General features: G+C 55.7%; 1 protein-coding gene across 2 annotated transcripts in view; it reads left to right on the forward strand.

Moving 5' to 3' along the window:
- BICD2 (BICD cargo adaptor 2) overlaps positions 1–18,821 on the forward strand; it is a 45,359-nt gene that overhangs the window by 21,770 nt on the left and 4,768 nt on the right. For both annotated transcript variants that reach the window (XM_027616231.2, XM_027616232.2), the window contains exons 2-6: positions 8,098–8,310; positions 14,451–14,603; positions 15,933–16,367; positions 16,937–17,944; positions 18,060–18,211. In XM_027616231.2, the coding sequence (XP_027472032.1) occupies positions 8,098–8,310; positions 14,451–14,603; positions 15,933–16,367; positions 16,937–17,944; positions 18,060–18,211 (1,961 nt within the window). The remainder of the gene's footprint in view (positions 1–8,097; positions 8,311–14,450; positions 14,604–15,932; positions 16,368–16,936; positions 17,945–18,059; positions 18,212–18,821) is intronic.

Genomic DNA, 18,821 nt, shown 5'->3' on the forward strand with positions numbered 1-18,821 from the left:
AGAGGGAGAAGCAGGCTTCCCACGGAGCAGGGAGCCCAATGCGGGGCTCGATCCCAGGACCCTAGGATCATGACCTGAGCTGAAGGCAGACACTTAACCAACTGAGCCACTCGGGTGCCCCAATAAATATATCTTTTAAAAAAAAGGAAAGAAAGTTCAAAAGAATGTACAGAGTTCTCTAGTGAGAGTGAGTTTAGCCAGGTACAAGATCAGTGTACCAAAATCAAACACTTCTACGTACAGGGAATGAACAATCAGAAAGTGAAAATTTTAAAAATGCTACTTACAATAGCATCAAAAATATGAAACGCTTATGTTTAAATCTGACAGAAGATGTATAAGACATATACACCAAAGCCATAGGTATTGCTGAGAGAAATTAAATAAAGAGATAAACATTCATGGGCCAGAAGACTTAATATTGTTAATATTAACAATTTTTTGGGCACCTGGGTGGCTCAGTCAATTGTCTGCCTTCAGCTCAGGTCATGGTCCCAGGGTCCTGGGATCGAGCCCCGCATCGGGCTCCCTGCTCAGCGGGGAGTCTGCTTGTCCCTTTCTTTCTCCCCCTGCTTGTGTTCTCTCTCTCAAATAAATAAAATTTTTTTTAAAAAAAAGGAATTTGTCCATTTCATCTAAGTTGTCAAATTTATTGATGTAAAGCTGTTAATATTCCCCTATTATTATTTTTAGTATATGTAGTGCTATCACTGTTCATTCCTGATCCTGGTAATGTCTGTCTGTCGTCTGTCCCCCAATCCCCATTAGTCTGGCTAGAGGTTTATCAATTTGACCTTTTCAAAGAACTTGCTTCCGATTTAATTGATTTTTCTTTATGTTTTTTTTCTATTTCACTGATTTCTACTCTGATCATTATTTCCTTTTTTTCTTTGGGGGATTTCATCTGGTGTTATTCTATTTTTTTGTTTTTATTTTTACTTTTTATTGGGGGGAAACAGAGCACAGGTCGTCAGTGTGAACTTGCATAAGCTGAACACACCCACACCCACGTAAGGAGCACCCAGATCAAGAATCGGAAAACCTGGGCGCCTGGGTGGCTCAGTTGGTTAAGCGACTGCTTTCGGCTCAGGTCATGATCCTGGAGTCCTGGGATCGAGTCCCGCATCGGGCTCCCTGCTCAGCAGGGAGTCTGCTTCTCCCTCTGACCCTCTTCCCTCTCATGCTCTCTCTCATTCTCTCTCTCTCAAATAAATAAATAAAAATCTTTAAAAAAAAAAAAAGAATCGGAAAACCTCTAGCCTCACGAGCCTTCCTCGAGGGCCCGTCCCAGCCAAAGGCCACCACTGCACAGACGTCTACCAGCATTGATTCATTTCACTTATTCTTGGAGCTGTACATGTAGATGGAATCACACGGTGTATACTTTTTTGTGTTTGGCTTCTTCCAACATTATGTGAGATTCATCTCTGTTGTCTGTATAACAGTGATCTACTCATTTTCGTTTCTGTGTAGTATTCTATCATGTGACTGACTAGATGGCAGATTTTCCTCTTGTTGACAGACTGCTGGGAGCTGTTTGGTCTGGGGCTTTTGTAAATTTTGCTCCTATAAATGTGTCTTTTCATACACATATGTAAGTATTTCTCTCCCGTAGGAGTGGGAATTGAGGGTCATAGAACAGGCATGTGCTTAGCATTAGCATCTACTGTTTTCCTGAGTTAGTTGGCTTATGAATCCCACCCCCACCACCAGAGGGTGAGTGCTCACGAGGATTTGGGGCAAGGTGTGATGGTTCTTTTTCATTCCCCCACTCATGCTGTCCAGTGTTTGTCGGTTGAATGTCTGAGTAAATACATAAGCGCATGGCTGAGAAGAGAGACCGATGTGACTGGCTAAATGCTTTCAGACAGCACATGGGCCCAGAGACCCACCGTAAATGAGAAACAGCCCTCTCCTAAGGAATGCACAGCCTATGTAGAGGGTGCAGACCATGCTCCAGTGGGGTTATTGGGTCTGTGTTCAGTACAAGGGATCCCAAACTACCTAGGATGTGGAGGTAGGACCGTGGCGGCCTTCATCCCTTGGCCCGGGGAGGCCCTGGGACCATTTGGGCAAAGCCCTGGGAGAAGCAAGCACAGTGAGCTGGCGTAAGCCCTGGGCTCTTACCAGCTCAGCACTGCCAGGCTGTTTGCTGCCCCTTCAGTTTCATACACACAACACAGTACCTGGTCTGGGTTTTAGGATGGAAGCTAAGGTTATTGATTGGATTGTTCTTGTTTTCTAAATAGTCATTTCGTCCTATAAATAGCCTCCTAAGTACTTGCTTTAGTGGTACCCACAAATTCTCATATTCGTTTCATTCTTATTCAGTTAAAAATACTTAGTATTTTCCTTCTGATTTCATCTTTGATCCATACATTATTCAGAAGTGTGTTATTTAGTTGCCAAATATTTAGGGATTTTTTTTTTTAAGATTTTATTTATTTGCGAGAGAGAGCGAGCGAGAGAGCACACGCACAAGTGGGAGGGGCGGAGGGAGAGGGAGAAGCGGACTCCCCACTGAGCAAGGAGCCCGATGTGGGACTCAATCCCATGACCCTGGGATCATGACCTGAGCTAAAGGTAGACGCTTAATCCACTGAGCCACCCAGGTGCCCCAAATAAATAAATCTTAAAAAAGAAAGTATTTTTTTCTATTGCATAGCTTGTCTTTTTACTTGATAGTGTCGTTTGATACACAAATGTTTTAATTATGCTGAAGTCCAGTTTATCTATTTTTGTTGTTTTTGCTTATGCTTATGGTGTCAATGTTAAGAACCCATTGCCAATAAGGTCACGAAAATTAATCCCTATTTTTTTTTCCTGAGAGTTTTAGTTGTAGTTCTTGCATTTAGGTCTCTGATCCATTTTGAGTTCATTTGTGTATGGGATGTGAGGTAGGGATTTGACTTCATTCTTTTGCATGTGGATATCCATTTGTCCCAGCTCCATTTGTTGAAAAACTATCCTTTCTTTTTTTTTTTTCTCCATTCAATACGTGCCCTCTTTAATACCCATCACCAGGCTAACCCATCCCCCTCCCCCCAGAACCCTCAGTTTGTTTCTCAGAGTCCATAGTCTCTCATGGTTTGTCTCCCCCACCGATTTCTCCCCCTTCATTTCTCTCTTCCTACTATTTTCTTTTTTTTTTTAATATATAATGTATTATTTGTTTCAGAGGTACAGGTCTGTGATTCAACAGTCTCACACACTTCACAGCGCTCACCATAGCACATACCCTCCCCAATGTCTATCACCCAGCCACCCCATCCCTCCCAGCCCCCACCACTCCAGCAATTCTCAGTTTGTTTCCTGAGATTAAGAATTCCTCATATCAGTGAGGTCATATGATCCATGTCTTTCTCTGACTTATTTTACTCAGCGTAATACCCTCCAGTTGCATCCACGTCATTGCACATGGCAAGCTTTCATTCCTTTTGATGGCTGCATAATATTCCATTGTGTATATATACCACATTTTCTTTATCCATTCATCTCTCGATGGATATTTGACTCTTTCCACAGTTTGGCTATTGTGGACATTGCTGCTGTAAACATCGGGGTGCACGTATCCCTTTGGATCACTACATTTGTATCTTTGGGGTAAATACCCGGTAGCGCAGTCGCTGGGTCATATGGTAGCTCTGTTTTCAACTTTTTGAGGAACCTCCATACTGTTTTCCAGAGTGGTTGCACCGGCTTGCATTCCCACCAACAGTGTGAAAAACTATTCTTTCATCACTGAATTATCTTTGTGCTCTTGTCAAAAATCAATTGACCACATATGCAAGGGTTTATTTCTGGACTCTTTTTTTTTTTTTTTTAAGATTTTATTTATTTATTTGACAGAGAGAGACACAGTGAGAGAGGGAACACAAGCAGGGGGAATGGGAGAGGGAGAAGCAGGCTTCCCGCGGAGCAGAGAGCCCGATGTGGGGCTTGATCCCAGGACCCCGGGATCATGACCTGAGCTGAAGGCAGATGCCCAGCGACTGAGCCTCCCAGGTGCCCCTGTTCTGGAATTCTGTTCCCTTGGTCTGTACCATCTTACACTGTCTTGGTCACTGTAGCATTATATTAAGTTTTGAAATAAAGAATTTGAGTATTCCTGCTTTGTTTTCAATACTGTTTTAGCTATTTTGGGCCCCTTGCAATTCCATATGATTTTCCATTTCTGCAAAAAAGGCCATTGGAATTTTGATAGGGATTGCATCGAGTCTCTAGTTAATTATCTTTAAAAGGACTTAAATAAGGAGAGCAAGTCTTTTATATTTATTCCATAATTACAAGTTTGGTGCTTTCACTCCTCCTAAATCTGGATTTCCATCTGGTATTGTTTTTCTTCTGCCTGAAGGATTTTATTTAATGTCTGTAATGCAGGTCTGTAGGGGATAAGTTCTTTCAGCTCTTGTCTGAACTCCGTTTGTGGAGTTTTCACTGGGTGTAGCCCTCTCGTTAATAGGTTTGTTTTTACAAAGTGGTTCCACTGTTTCCTGACTCGTCGGAGAAATCTGCTGTCATCTCGTACTTGCTTCTTTTCTCTGGGTGATTTTAGTGTGTCCTTTGCTTCGCTGGTTTTAGGCAATTTTGTGATACGCCTTGGTGTAGTTTCTCTCATCGCGCTAGTGCTCAGGGGTGGACGAGCTGCTACCATCTGTAGATTTATAGTTTCTATCAAATTTGGAAAATTTTGAGCCATTATAGTGTTCAAGTACTTAGTTTACCCTCACCCTACCTCTTCCCTGGGACTCTAGTTACCCATGTTGGACCCCAGCTCACTCTGCTCTCTCTGGTTTTTCAGTCTTTCTTTCTCTGTGTTTTGTTTTGGGTAGTGTTGGTGCTGTTTCTTCAAGCTTACTAGTCTTCTGTGGGTAGTGTTGGTGCTGTTTCTTCAAGCTTACTAGTCTTCTGTGGGTAGTCTTGGTGCTGTTTCTTCAAGCTTACTAGTCTTCTGTGGGTAGTGTTGGTGCTGTTTCTTCAAGCTTACTAGTCTTCTGTGGGTAGTCTTGGTGCTGTTTCTTCAAGCTTACTAGTCTTCTGTGGGTAGTCTTGGTGCTGTTTCTTCAAGCTTACTAGTCTTCTGTGGGTAGTGTTGGTGCTGTTTCTTCAAGCTTACTAGTCTTCTGTGGGTAGTGTTGGTGCTGTTTCTTCAAGCTTACTAGTCTTCTGTGGGTAGTGTTGGTGCTGTTTCTTCAAGCTTACTAGTCTTCTGTGGGTAGTGTTGGTGCTGTTTCTTCAAGCTTACTAGTCTTCTGTGGGTAGTGTTGGTGCTGTTTCTTCAAGCTTACTAGTCTTCTGTGGGTAGTGTTGGTGCTGTTTCTTCAAGCTTACTAGTCTTCTGTGGGTAGTCTTGGTGCTGTTTCTTCAAGCTTACTAGTCTTCTGTGGGTAGTCTTGGTGCTGTTTCTTCAAGCTTACTAGTCTTCTGTGGGTAGTCTTGGTGCTGTTTCTTCAAGCTTACTAGTCTTCTGTGGGTAGTGTTGGTGCTGTTTCTTCAAGCTTACTAGTCTTCTGTGGGTAGTGTTGGTGCTGTTTCTTCAAGCTTACTAGTCTTCTGTGGGTAGTGTTGGTGCTGTTTCTTCAAGCTTACTAGTCTTCTGTGGGTAGTGTTGGTGCTGTTTCTTCAAGCTTACTAGTCTTCTGTGGGTAGTGTTGGTGCTGTTTCTTCAAGCTTACTAGTCTTCTGTGGGTAGTCTTGGTGCTGTTTCTTCAAGCTTACTAGTCTTCTGTGGGTAGTCTTGGTGCTGTTTCTTCAAGCTTACTAGTCTTCTGTGTTGTGCAACTGCCTGGCGATCCCATCCGTCGCCCCTCGCGTCACTCCCTGTCCTTCATGCTGCGTGTCTTCTGGGTCACTGCTCCGCACGGGCCGTGTGTTCTCTGTGTCCTGAGTCTGCTCGTCTCCTGGCTCTGCCACGGTGATGGTGAGCTCTCCCCATTGTGGTGGACCAGTTTCCCTTCCCTGTTGCCACCAGTTTCACGGAGTTGGGAGCTGGTGCCTTTATTCCTGTGTCTTCCCGGGCTTTGTTCTGGGACAGAGTTTGATGCCATCAGGTTGTGCCTGTCAGCTTTGTTGGTCAGGACCAGAGAGCGCTGACCGGCTCCACGTCCCCACTTGCTGCTGGCAGCTCTCTCCCGGGTTTGCACTGATTGTGCCCTCTGTCCGCGGTCGGTCCCTTCTGCTGCCCTGTCCAGCATCTTGCAGCACCGCCTCCTTCCCAAAGGTCTGCTGGCCTGCCCACCATCGTCTCTCTCTCTCTCTCTCTCTCTCTCTCTCTCTCTCTCTCTCTCTCTCTCTCAGCACCAGGGCGGGAGATCTTTCGGGGGGGGGGGCGGGGGCTGTCACGAAGCTCACCTGCGCTGCCCCTCACTCTCTGGTGCTTAGTCACACAGAGTCCCCTGTTAATGGTAGCTTTTGCACACAGGAGCCAGACCCAGTCCCTGTGACTGTCTTATTAGCTCAGCAGGAGGGTCACGTCTCAGTGCTTGTGGGTTGGGCTGGAGACTGGACGGAGGTGAAGATTCGGGCTGAGGCTGGCGGGCCTGGACGTGTGTGTGCATATGCCTGCGTGTGTCGCAGTGTTTAGCTGTCGGGCCTTGGGACAGCCTCTTATGGTTGACCCAATGCCTGGTGAGATGTCCACACTGCAGCCTGGGGTTCAGGAGTGTGTTGTGCAGCTGGGGGTCAGGGCTGCCACCCAGGTTGGGCCAGGTCTTGTGTAGATGTGAATCTGTGCTTTGTTTGGTCTTTTATTTGGGACCGGGATGGAGGAGGACAGCATCAGGAATCAGAGCTAAGCTTACTTGGTTTGAAAGGAAACGCATTTTCATGGAACGGGCCGTGGGGGCAGCTGGGGTCAGATGAGCAAGACCTGTCCTTGGGAAGTAGAGACCCCACTTCATTACCAGTCCCCTGCTGGCTTTCTACATTTTGATTCATTATATCAGAAATGGTCCTGCTCAGTAACACCCTTATCTTTATGCATATTTTCCTAATTGTTTTCTTGGACAGAATTCCTAGACTTCATATCAAATAGCAAATAAGCAAAAATGTGCTTGTTTCTCTCAAGACAAAGACATCAACTACTTTCTTCTTTGGTAGCCCTCCCTGGATTTTGTTTTTCTTCCGTGAGCCGGGAGCCCTGTAGAGAGTCTGCATGGGGTGGCCATTGGGAAGGGGGCCGCTGGGGTGGACACACACAGGCCCATGGGGGTTGCATCCTGGTGACTGGGGCTGTGCCAGGTGGTCGGATGGAGGCACTGGATGGGGGCCACAACCAGCACAGGACTTAGTCCATGGACTGGGTTGGCTGCACCTGCCACGTTGTGCTCACCCATGGGGGCTCCTCCCTGAGCCTGGGCACAGTGCCCCCTTCCCTGTTGCAGCCCAGAGCCCTCCCTGGGTCTGAGGGTGGGGATCGCAGCATCCTCTCCCCTCTGTCTGGTACTTTCAGCTCTCTGCCCAGGCCCTGGTCTGTCGACTGGTTCTGAGTGTCCTGGTTCACGCTCCTGTCCCATCACTTGGCCCAGGCCTGGGCTCACACCCTCAGAGGCCTCCCTGGTCTCAGTGGCCTCCCAGGATGGGTGAGCAGAGGGGTCAAGATCAGGCCGTTGAAGGGTGCCTCCCTGAGCCTCAGTTTCTCCATCTGGAGTGGGGCAGAGGGGTGCTGTGTGGGTCTCAGACCTGTCCTGGTGGTAGGGTAGGATTTCCCTGCCTGGCCCCTAGGTCAGCAGCCTGACTTCGGAAAGGGGCTGTGCTGCTGGGGGTCCCATGCCCACCTCATCTCTCTGGGCCCCTAGCCAGTACTTCATCTGGGCCCAGGTCCTTCCCTGCCTGTCCCTGCTGGGCCATCAGCCCCACATAGCTCCTCCCTGCCCCCACCCCCACCTGACCATTGGCCCTGCAGCCCTGTGTAGCCCTTAGGTGTCCAGTACCCCTCCAGTGGCCAGTGGCTCCCGTCCAGCTCCCCCCGTGTCCAATCATGTCCTTCCCCAATGTCCAGCTCCTGTGCACTTGCACGAGCAGCGTCCCCAGAGGGAGTCCTGCCACAGGGCTTGCCAGCGTCGGCCTCCCTCTTACAAGCATCTGGTCTCTACACAGGCGTTTGGACAGGCGCACACGAACCACAAGAAGGTGGCCGCGGACGGTGAGAGCCGAGAGGAGAGTCTGATCCAGGAGTCGGCCTCCAAGGAGCAGTACTATGTGCGCAAGGTGCTAGAGCTGCAGACGGAGCTGAAGCAGCTACGGAACGTGCTCACCAACACACAGTCGGAGAATGAGCGCCTGGCCTCTGTGGCGCAGGAGCTGAAGGAGGTAATGGGTGCGCCCAGTGGGGAGGGGAGGGCGAGTGTCTAGTGCCCTGTGGGGAGGTGGGAGGCTGCGCTGCTGCCCTCGAGGTGGGGTGGGTGAGCGGCAGGGACAGCGGGTGCAGCCCGGAGCCCGTGTGAGCGAGTCCTGGCCATGGCCTCGGGACCCCTGCGTTGTCATCAAGAAGGGCAGGGGGCCCTACTCTCTGCCCTCTGTTTACTTGGGCGGCAGAGATAGGTGACCAGAGGGACAGATGGTTCTGAGTGCCTCACTTCCGATGGGAGGGTACGGAGCCGTCAGGATCCCATAAGGCTGGTTTGGGACAGAGCCCAGGGGCTGGCAGCAGTGGGGAGCAGTCACCCCCCTAGTTGGGGGTCAGAGATCATCAAGGCCTGTGGGTCTGGGAGGAGCTTGGCTTGGAAGGGATCACTGTGCGGAGCCAGAGTGCATGATTTCACTTCCTCCCACGAGATCTCACCGGGTTGGGATGGGGGGAGGGGCCGCCGGGGAGGTGGGTTTGAGCTCACCGAGGCGGTCTCAGCCCTGCTGCTTCCAGGCTCATTCCACGCTCCTCCTCCAGAAGGGCTTGTCTGGGCTGTCGGGAAAGCCCCGGTGACCTGCTGACTCCTGGGTTTGGGCGCCAGGAAATGAGCTCAGCCAGTCCCGCGTGAGAGCGGGTTTGGCGGGGCCGGGATTCCTGCTGTTGGTGCTTCAGGAGGAGGCCTGCCGCTCCCCACCCCACGCACCGTCAGCCGTCTCTTTCTCTTAGGGCCCTGCTTCTTGCCCCACAGGTCCCAACCCCCCTGCTCAGACCAGGGGCCCGGCCAACGTCCCCGCCCCCAGTCAGCCCCATCTGTACCCTGTTCCTGAACTCTTCTGCCGGTCCGGCCTCGGATGTGGCCGTCCCCTCTTCTTCTTGAGGCTGGCACCTGGGGCTCAGGCCTGGCTGAGGAGCCTGAACCCCAAGAACACAACGCAAAGCACTGTCCCCAAGAAGTGCGGCCCTATGCCTGCCTCCGTGTGACACGCACTGCAGGGTCACCCCAGGGGACACACCCCTTCCGTGAGGATAGCTGTACCTCCCAGTGCCTGGTCCGGCGGCCGTCCGTGTCCAGTGGTGTGCTGGCTGCACTGTGTCCTCTGACCAGACCCCCCTGTGACAGTCGGCTTACGTGTGTACCCCCCACGCAAACTTTCCAGGGGCATCGATGGCCTGTCATGTGACCCGTGTAACAGATGTACTCAGCATACGGGACAGCTTCAGCTGCCCCAGAGCTCATCCTTTTGGTGACTCTGTGGGCACCTCACAGGTGGGGAAACGCAAGGAGCATGCCTAGGGTCAGGCTGGCAGCTCTAGGTCCTGATGTCTGACGTCGGCACTGTAGTGTGATGGGCCCAGGTAGCGTCTGTTCTGGGACATGGCCTGGAGCCTCATTTTGCGGATGGAGAAGCAGAGGCCCTGAGAGCTGGGCATGGCCACAGTTGGCTAGAGACAGTCAGGTCTTGTGCACACACCGAGGCCTTCCAGAGATTCGCTCTGGGAAGCAGGGTGGGGGCTGCCCTGGAGAGGCGGGACTGGGTTGGTGAGGAGGCAGCCTCATCTGCACAGTGGGGCCCTGCCTGGTGATCTTTTTGTCCTGGTGGACCCCATGTGTCTTGGGACCTAGAGTCCCAGCAGAATTCTGTACCCCACCACCTAGGGCAGAAGCCAGGACAGGCTTGATTGCCGCAGTGGTGGTGTCTGGGCTGCCTGGAGCCGGCTAAAGGAAGCCAAGCATCTGGTCACGAGCTCAGGTGGGTGATGGGTCAGGAGCAGCCTTGCCAGGGGCCAGCAGGGCTCTTCAGTGTGGGGTGGCTCCCAAGCCAGGGGATGGAAGACTGTCTCATGGGCAGACAGCCTGGAGGCAAGAGAAGGGGACATGGGTATGTGGATGAGGCCGCAGGGGTGGAGCCCCACACGGGAGGAGGAACTGGGAGGCCTGAGTGGGTCTTGAGGGAATGGACCCCGTGAGGAGGTGCACATCCCTCCTGGGGAACAGGGCGGGACCTGAGTTGCCTAGGGTGTGACATGCAGCCTCCCAGGAGATCAGGGGAGTCGGGGAAGGTGTGTCCACAGAGGGGCAGGTGTTCCCTCGACAGCCTGCGATGGCGGCGAGGGGCGCGGGGGGCGGGCTCACTCCATCCATCCTTGGCCTCTGCGGTTACACACGGAAAACACCTGCCCGGGCACTTTGGGGGTCCCTGGACATCCAGGAGAAGGTGCCTCCGGGTCCCAGGCAGGCCCACCTGCCGCCCCATCCTACCCCCTTTCAGAGCTGGCCCTTCTCCCGGTGACAGCAGCTGTAGGCACGGGCTTCCTAGGGACTCCAGTACAGGAGATCCGACCTGCAGGCTTCTCAGCTGCCATGTGTCCAGCACAGCTTGGCACCTTCCATGTCCCTGCAGAAGCCACGGAGCTTGGCCCATCCCAGGACGCTGGTCAGGCCAGCTGCAGTGTCTCCCTTGAGACAGTGGGTCCAGCCTGGGGCGTCGCTTATCACCTCCCTAGAACCCCCTGGGAGAAAGGCAGTGGGAAGTACAGCTGGGGGCCTGGAGGGGAGAACCCCCACCTGAGAGACCCCTTTGTGTCCCTCTGGCTGGCTTGTGTGGTTATCACAGGCCCCTCAGTGAGGCTGATCCCTGGGCGCCCTCTCCTGACACCCCTGCCGGGCTCCTCCTTCCCCCACCAGCCAGAGCTCCTGTGGCCATGGCCCAGGCCGCAGGACCCAGGGCCCAGGGCATCACTACTGCTCTGGAACCTTCCAGGCAGAGAGTCTCCCAGCCACGACTGCTCTTATTTCCTCCCACCCCACCCCCCACACACCTGGGGTGCCTCAGTCCTTCTTGGGGTGGACAGGGAGGGTGGGCAGAGCCCTGGCTGGAAGGACAGACGCCTGGCTCAGCCCTGACCTGCCAGTGCCCCCTGCCTTGACGGCATTTCTCTGTCTGTGTGAGGACAGCCATCTGGTCCGGAGTGAGTCCCATCTGCGGTTCCTCCGTGGCCTCTGCAGGGCTTCCTCACTGAAGGGGGGTGTCTGTGGGGGCTGAGGCGTGAGTGTGCTGGCTGGCTGGGTTGGGGGCTCTGAGGGGCATGGAGAGGGTTTGCCAGCAAGGAACCTGAGGTCTGGGGTCCCCGGGCGTCCACCTTCTCCACCTGGCCTGCACCCTGTTGGGGCAGGAGGTCATGTGCTTGCTGCCTGTGCCCATCATCAGGGCTGCCATCGATGGGCTGCCTGGGAGAAGATGCTTACTTTGGGGAAAACCAAGCCACATGGTGGCCCGTTGGAGCTTGTTTAAGCCCTCAGAGTTGGGTGAGTGCTAGGCGAAGGGGACAGATCTGCTATGGGACCGAAATGCAGGCATTTGGATCCGATAGCATCAGCAGACAGCACCCTCACCTGGCGTCCTGGGCGCACTTGTGAGCTTGGTGCCCCTAACCTTGCCTCCCATGGGACCCCGTGCCCTTTGTCAGCCCGGGTGCTTATGATTGGAGGCTGTGTTGGCATTTCTGGCAACGGAGCAAGGCGAGATGTGACTCCTGGGGACCCACACGGGTCTTCCCATGGGCCTGTTGCCCTGAGTTGGGAAGGTTGAGTCTGTCCCAGCCGCCCCACGGGTCTCTTTCTGCAGTCTGGAGGGTGGGTAGCTGCGGGCTTCAGGCCTTGGCTTCCACCCTGCCCGGTGGCCATGTCAGGTCATGCCACGCATGTGTGGGCACCTCCTGCACCCCAAGTGAGAGAGGGCAGAGTTGGCAGGGTGTTTCTGGCAGAGGGACGAGCAAGCACTTGCTTGGTGTTCATGGGAAGTGAGGAAGTGTTCTGGGTCTGGGTAACAGTGCACGCTCGGAGCAAGCTGAAGCCAGTAGTGTGTGCGCTCTCCGTGGATGGTCTTACAGGATGTGTTGTATTTCAGTCCAGGACACGGACTGTGTGTGGCTTCAGCTCAGCAGGGGTCCCACGTGCAGCCCGGTGCTCAGGTTCTGGGGTGCAGGGCGTGTGGGAGGCCCAGGGCAGGCAGGCAGGCTGGCCTCCACTCCTCTGCCACCTCCTTTCTGTCCACCTCCGGGGACTTGTTGAGCTTTAAATAAAGCCCATTTGGAAGGACAGGGATGTGTTTTGCTCACGGCCATGCTCTCCGTGTCGCTTCCTGTGCCCTCCCATGCTGAGGGGGGCAGTTGCTCCGAGCAGGGGCGTCAGGCCAGGGTGGACTGAGCCACGGGCTGGGGAGGAGCACCCAGCCTGCCGGAGCCACGTGGACGTCACGGTTCTTGTGAGTCAGTGACCGTGCTGGTAGTGAGGGCTCTCTGGAGCTGCACACCCGGGGAGGGGGAGAGAGTGGCTTAGGGTAAGGAATTGGCTCATGTGACCGTGAGGGCGGTGGGCCAGTGGCCGGAGACCCAGGGAAGAGCTGATGTTGCAACTGGAGTCTGAAGGGGTCTGGAGGCAGAATTCCTGTTTCCGGAGAATTCTAGTCTTTTCTTTAGGACTTTGAACCGATTGGAGGAGGCCCATTATGGAGGGTGCTCTGCTTCACTCAGAGTGTGCTGAATTAAACGTCACTCTCGCCTTTACCCAGCATGGTGACATCTAGGCTGGCGTTTGCCCAAATACCTGGATGTGGGGGCCTCGCCACGTTGACGCTGACGTTAACCGTGACAGTTGGGCGGTAAACAAGGGTGGTGGCCAGCCCTGAGGTTGTGTGTGGAGCTTTGTCAGGGATTTCCAGCTGCCGCTCTGGATCCACAGAAGTGAGTGACTCTGTTTCCTCACGTCGCCACTCGGACTGTGTCATTTTGCTTATTTTTGCCTGTTCAGCAGGAGTTTTGCCTTCCTGGTGAGCCTTGCTTTTTCTCCAGCTGTGTGTTTCTTCTGGTGTCGCTCTCGGCCACCGCCTCGGGTCACTTTGCCGGAGACTCGTGTAGTGAGCAATTGTGAGGAGTGCTTGCTACGGAAGGACTCCCCCTTACTGTTGCTTTCATGTTTTCCTTCTTTCTCTGTGGTCCTGTTTCACTTACCAATCCAGCGTTGCCGCCGTGTGCATACCTGCACGGAGTCTTGGGGTCTTGTCTGGGAAGCTCCGGCACAGTGGAGAGGCCACTGTGGGCCTGGGGGCACCCGATGCCGCCTGGAGTGTGGAAACTGGGGAACAGGGGGGCCGTAGGCTGTGCAGGGCTCATTTCTGCCCCCCCCCCCCCAGGGCCGTTGGCCATGCCTGGAGACCGTTCCAGTTGTCACAGTGTGAGAGGCAGCTGCCAAACGTCCTGGAACATACAGGATGGCCCAGAATGTCACAGGGACTGAGGTCGAGGCACCCAGCCAGGTCCTGGCTCAGGGCGCCGGGTGGCAGCGCACACGGGGTCTGCCTGACGCCTGCGTCCTCGGGTAGCAGCTTCACTCAGATAACCCACATCCCCTACAGCTCAGTCACTTCACGGGGACATAGGGTTATGCACCGTCCCCAGTCCACTTCTGAATACTCCCATCACACTCCAGAAAGAAACCGTGCCAGGTGCTCGTTCCCCCCCACCCCACATTCCGCCCCCTCTGTGTGTGGATTGGCCTGTTGTGAACATTTCCTGTGTGTGGAATCATATGGTGCGTGGCCATGCGTCTGGTTTCTTTCCCTCACGGTAGTGGGTTCAAGGTTCCTTTGCGTTACGGCACGTGGTGGCCTGTCATGTCAATTCTTATGGCTGAACAACACCCATTGTGTGAATGTATCACATGTCATTTATGTGTGTGCCGGTCAGTGGGCTTTGGGTTGTTCCCACATTTGGCTACTGTGACTAGTGCCGTTGCTTCTCGGGGTGCCTGCCGAGGAGGGGCACTGCTGGGTCAGATGGCACTGAGCTGTTCCAGCAGCTGCGGCATGTGCGGGAGGGACTGCTTTTAGCCCATTTTACAGATGAAGGAGCCAGGGGTCAGAGCAGGCTAAGACCCTGCACTTAAGCCTCTCTGCCCAGAGAGCACTCTGCCCGGGCTGTGGCTCCCTCTGGGTGGCCACACCAGGCTCCATGCAGGCCTGGGCTTGGAGTCCCAGCTGCGTGGCCGCCAGCGCTGGTGGGACCAGCTGTGACCAGCTGCCCACACCCACCTTCCTCTCTGCAGATCAACCAGAATGTGGAGACGCAGCGTGGCCGCCTGCGGGATGACATCAAGGAGTATAAGTTCCGAGAGGCCCGCCTGCTGCAGGACTACTCAGAGCTGGAGGAGGAGAACATCAGCCTGCAGAAGCAGGTGTCTGTGCTCAGGCAGAACCAGGCAAGTGTCCAGGCTGCGGCCCCTGCCCCTCACTTCGCAGTCTCTGTGGTCCACGGGTGTTTCGCCGCCTCCTTCCCCACAGCCGTGCCCAGGGCCGCACAGCACACTGCTGTGGACTGGGGGGTGGGGTGATAGGGCCCGGCCTCTCCTGGACCACAAGAACGAGGTCTCTGCCTGTAGGATTGGCTGACCGCTGGCCTGGCCAAGGTGTCCCAGTCAGCAAAAGTGGAAAAAAATACAGGTGATGCAGAGGAGACACCCAAACCGCAAGAGGCAGGATGTCCAGCTCCATCCCTCCCACTCCCTCAGTTTGCCCACTCCCTTGTCTGTGTGTGGTCCCGGGCCTTGGTGGCCCCCCCCCCGCCCCCCGGGTAGAGCCGATGGGTATTGAAGAGCAGTAGGGAGATGTCCGAGCTCTTATCTCCTGCTCTCAGATAACCCCAACAACAGGCGGGGTGAGAAGGGTCACCTCTGCTGGTGACAGGACGCCCACGTGATACCCCTGGAGGTCTGCACTTGCCGCCTACCTCTCCAGGGGTCACAGCTCTGCAGGCTGGGGACTGGGGGACCTTTTCCCAGGAACCCTAAAGCTCAGCACCCTGGATGTTTAAATCTTGTGTGGGGAGGCCTGGGCCTGTCTGTGTATGTCGACAGCAGGACACGGGCTGCACAGCAGGCCACACAGGGAAACAGGTGGTGGAGTCCAGGCCCCTCCCCGGCCTCCCCTCCCCTGGGCCGTGACTCCTAAAGATCCACTCAGTCCTGCACCGAAGTGGTTTGTTCCTTACTTCTTGCACCAATATAACAGAATGATAAGTATCTTTAGAAATTTCCCATAGGCCCTGAGCCCCCACTGCAGGCGCCTCCCTCGTCCGTCCGCAGACACGGTTTCAACCCCTGTGACTCTGGATTATCTTCCCTTCCCGCTGGGGTGCCTCGGGGTCTGGGTGCTGGGAGCGCTGCGACATGTCCCTCCTCCGCGGGAGCAGTTGTGCTTTTGTTTGGAAATAGGATTAGAAGTGATGGGTATCACATACGTGTCGATATGGGTTTTATGTTTCTTAAAATATTTAACTGACTCTTCATGTTCGTTAAATAGCTTTGTAGAATTTACAGCCAGTGTGCGTGTGGTGATGTTTTGAGTGACCCGACCCAGGTGCAGCAGGGGTGTCGTGTCTCTGGCTCTGCTGACAGCAGGTGCACAGGTCCCAGATGTGGGTGTGCACCTCGTGCCCAGAACCCTCGAGCGTCGGTCAACCCCTGCTGTGGCATCCACATGCTGGTGTTTCCCCCTCGCACGGGCACAGCACAGTGTCGCTCTCTTTCCAGGTGGAGTTTGAGGGCCTCAAGCACGAGATCAAGCGTCTGGAGGAGGAGACTGAGTACCTCAACAGCCAGCTGGAGGATGCCATCAGGCTCAAGGAGATCTCTGAGCGGCAGCTGGAGGAGGCGCTGGAGACCCTGAAGACGGAGCGGGAGCAGAAGCTCAGCCTGCGCAAGGAGCTGTCCCACTACATGAGCATCAACGACTCCCTCTACACCAGCCACCTGCACGTCTCCCTGGAGGGTCTCAAGCTCAGCGATGACCCCGAGGCCCTGGCCAACGGCTTCGAGCACGGCGGCCTGGCCAAGCTGCCACTGGACAACAGGACCTCCACACCCTCCAAGGACGGCCTCGCCCCACCCTCCCCCAGCCTGGTGTCCGACCTCCTCAGTGAGCTCAACATCTCCGAGATCCAGAAGCTGAAGCAGCAGCTGATGCAGGTGCGGGCGGCCAGGGTCGTCACAGCCCAGGGGCCTTAGGGCTGTGCGCACTGTCCCCGCCTCCAGCCCCGCCCCCCACAGGGTTGACCAGATGCCGGGCCTTTGTCGATGTTGTGCACCCCCTCTAGAGTACTAGTGTTTATTGTAAAGTCTACGTTGTTACCCAGAGCGGAGCTGTAGAGCTGCAGGGGAGGTGCCCAGAGAAGGAGGTTCCTGATGATGAGGTGGCAGTTTGGGCTCGCCCCAGGGTTCCCCAGGTTTGCTCGTGCCCTTTCATGGGGTCCACGTGCAGCCTCCCGCGCTGCATCCTGCGGATGCCTCACGTCAGAGTTTCCTGCCCTGGACAGAACAGAGTCCTGGGGTCTGCACCATGTCCCATCTCCAAGGAGGGGCCCGCCCAGCTCCGCAAGCCTCCAGGCAGGGAGGGCCCATCGAGGCCCTACACCGGCACCCCCATTGCACACATCACAGACCTGCAGCACGTGACAGCTGGGGCACAGGCAGGGTCACCACTGGGTCTGTCCCGGGGGTCCTGCAGGCTGCTGATGGGTCCCCCTGTGCTTTTGCAGATGGAGCGGGAGAAGGTGGGCCTGCTGACAACACTGCAGGACACACAGAAACAGCTGGAGCAGGCGCGGGGAGCCCTGTCGGAGCAGCATGAGGAGGTGAGCCGCCTCACAGAGAACCTCAGCGCTCTGCGGCGCCTGCAAGCCAGCAAGGAACGGCGGACGGCCCTGGACAGTGAGAAGGAGCGTGACAGCCATGAGGACGGTGACTACTACGAGGTGGACATCAATGGGCCTGAGATCTTGGCTTGCAAGTACCGTGTGGCCCTGGCAGAGGCAGGTGAGCTTCGCGAGCAGCTAAAAGCCCTGCGCAGTGAGCATGAGGCTGGCGAGGCCCGGCATGCAGAGGAGAAGGGCCAGCATGAGGCCGAGAGCCAGGCGCTCGCTGAGAAGGTCTCCCTGCTGGAGAAGGCCAGCTGCCAGGACCGCGAGCTGCTGGCCCGGCTGCAGGCAGAGCTGAAGAAGGTGAGTGACGTCGCTGGTGAGACGCAGGGCAGCCTGAGCGTGGCCCAGGATGAGCTGGTGACCTTCAGCGAGGAGCTGGCCAACCTCTACCACCACGTGTGCATGTGCAACAACGAGACGCCCACCCGCGTCGTGCTGGACTACTACCGAGAGGGCCCGGCCGGCACCGGCCACTGCAGCCCTGAGGCCCGTGGGCACCGCTCGCCCGTCCTGCCCAAAGGGCCGCCAGCCACAGAGGGCGGGGCGGGGGAGAGCAACCCCTCACCCAGCCCCTCTCTGCCCTCGCCCCTGAGCGACCCGCGTCGGGAGCCCATGAACATCTATAACCTGATCGCCATCATCCGCGACCAGATCAGGCACCTGCAGGCGGCCGTGGACCGCACCACAGAGCTGTCCCGGCAGCGCCTGGCCTCTCAGGAGCTGGGCCCTGCTGCGGATAAGGACCGGGAGGCGCTCATGGAGGAGATCCTCAAACTGAAGTCACTGCTGAGCACCAAGCGGGAGCAGATCACCACCCTGCGCACGGTGCTCAAGGCCAACAAGCAGGTGTGTGGCCGGGAGGGACTCCTCCCTCCCTGGGCCTCGGATGGGGACCCGCGGAGGCAGGCAGACCCCTCCCTGTGTTTCTCAAGCCCCTGCCCTTTGTGTGTCTGATCCCCAGACAGCCGAGGTGGCCCTGGCCAATCTGAAGAGCAAGTACGAGAATGAGAAGGCCATGGTGACCGAGACCATGATGAAGCTGCGCAACGAGCTGAAGGCCCTCAAGGAGGACGCCGCCACCTTCTCCTCCCTGCGCGCCATGTTCGCCACCAGGTACCGCCCGTGGCTCCTGCCAGTGCAGGCCAGGGGGGTCAGGCCGTGCGGGGGGCTCCATCCCTGCCAGTGGTGAAGGCCCACAGGCTGTTGCGTGCAGTGTCGGCCGCATGCTGCAGGAGGGAGGGGCCTGGCAGCAGAGGCTGAGAGGCCAGGGCCCAGAGGCCAACTGCAGGCACCAGGTTTGAAGGGGGTGCGGGCTGAGGCCAACACCCGGCAGACAGGGAGTTAGCCCCCCAGAACTCAGAAGGAAGTTTGTAGATTCACAAGGAAGGTTGCCTGCCCAGCAGTGGCGGGGTCCTGGGGTGCCCCGTCTGACCTGCCCATCGGGGATTAAGCTGGGGAGGGCAGCCAGCTGTGGACAGGGGCATTCAGATGCCTCCACCAGGAAGGCAGAGCAGGAGGCTGCTTGGAGGGCCTGGTTTCAGGTGTTTGCACTACCCAGAGAGGCTGGTGTTGGGCAGGCACCAGGGACGGGACCTCGGTGGTCCAGGCGGGTTCTTCTTGAGGGCAGGGAGGCAGAGGCTGTGGGTTAGATGGGGCTGGAACCCGGATCAGGGTCTGCTACTTCTCATGCTGTCGGAGAGGGGCAAAGACAAGGAAAGAAAGT

Source organism: Zalophus californianus, chromosome 13 (assembly GCF_009762305.2).
Source record: "Zalophus californianus isolate mZalCal1 chromosome 13, mZalCal1.pri.v2, whole genome shotgun sequence".
Taxonomy (NCBI): domain Eukaryota; kingdom Metazoa; phylum Chordata; class Mammalia; order Carnivora; family Otariidae; genus Zalophus; species Zalophus californianus.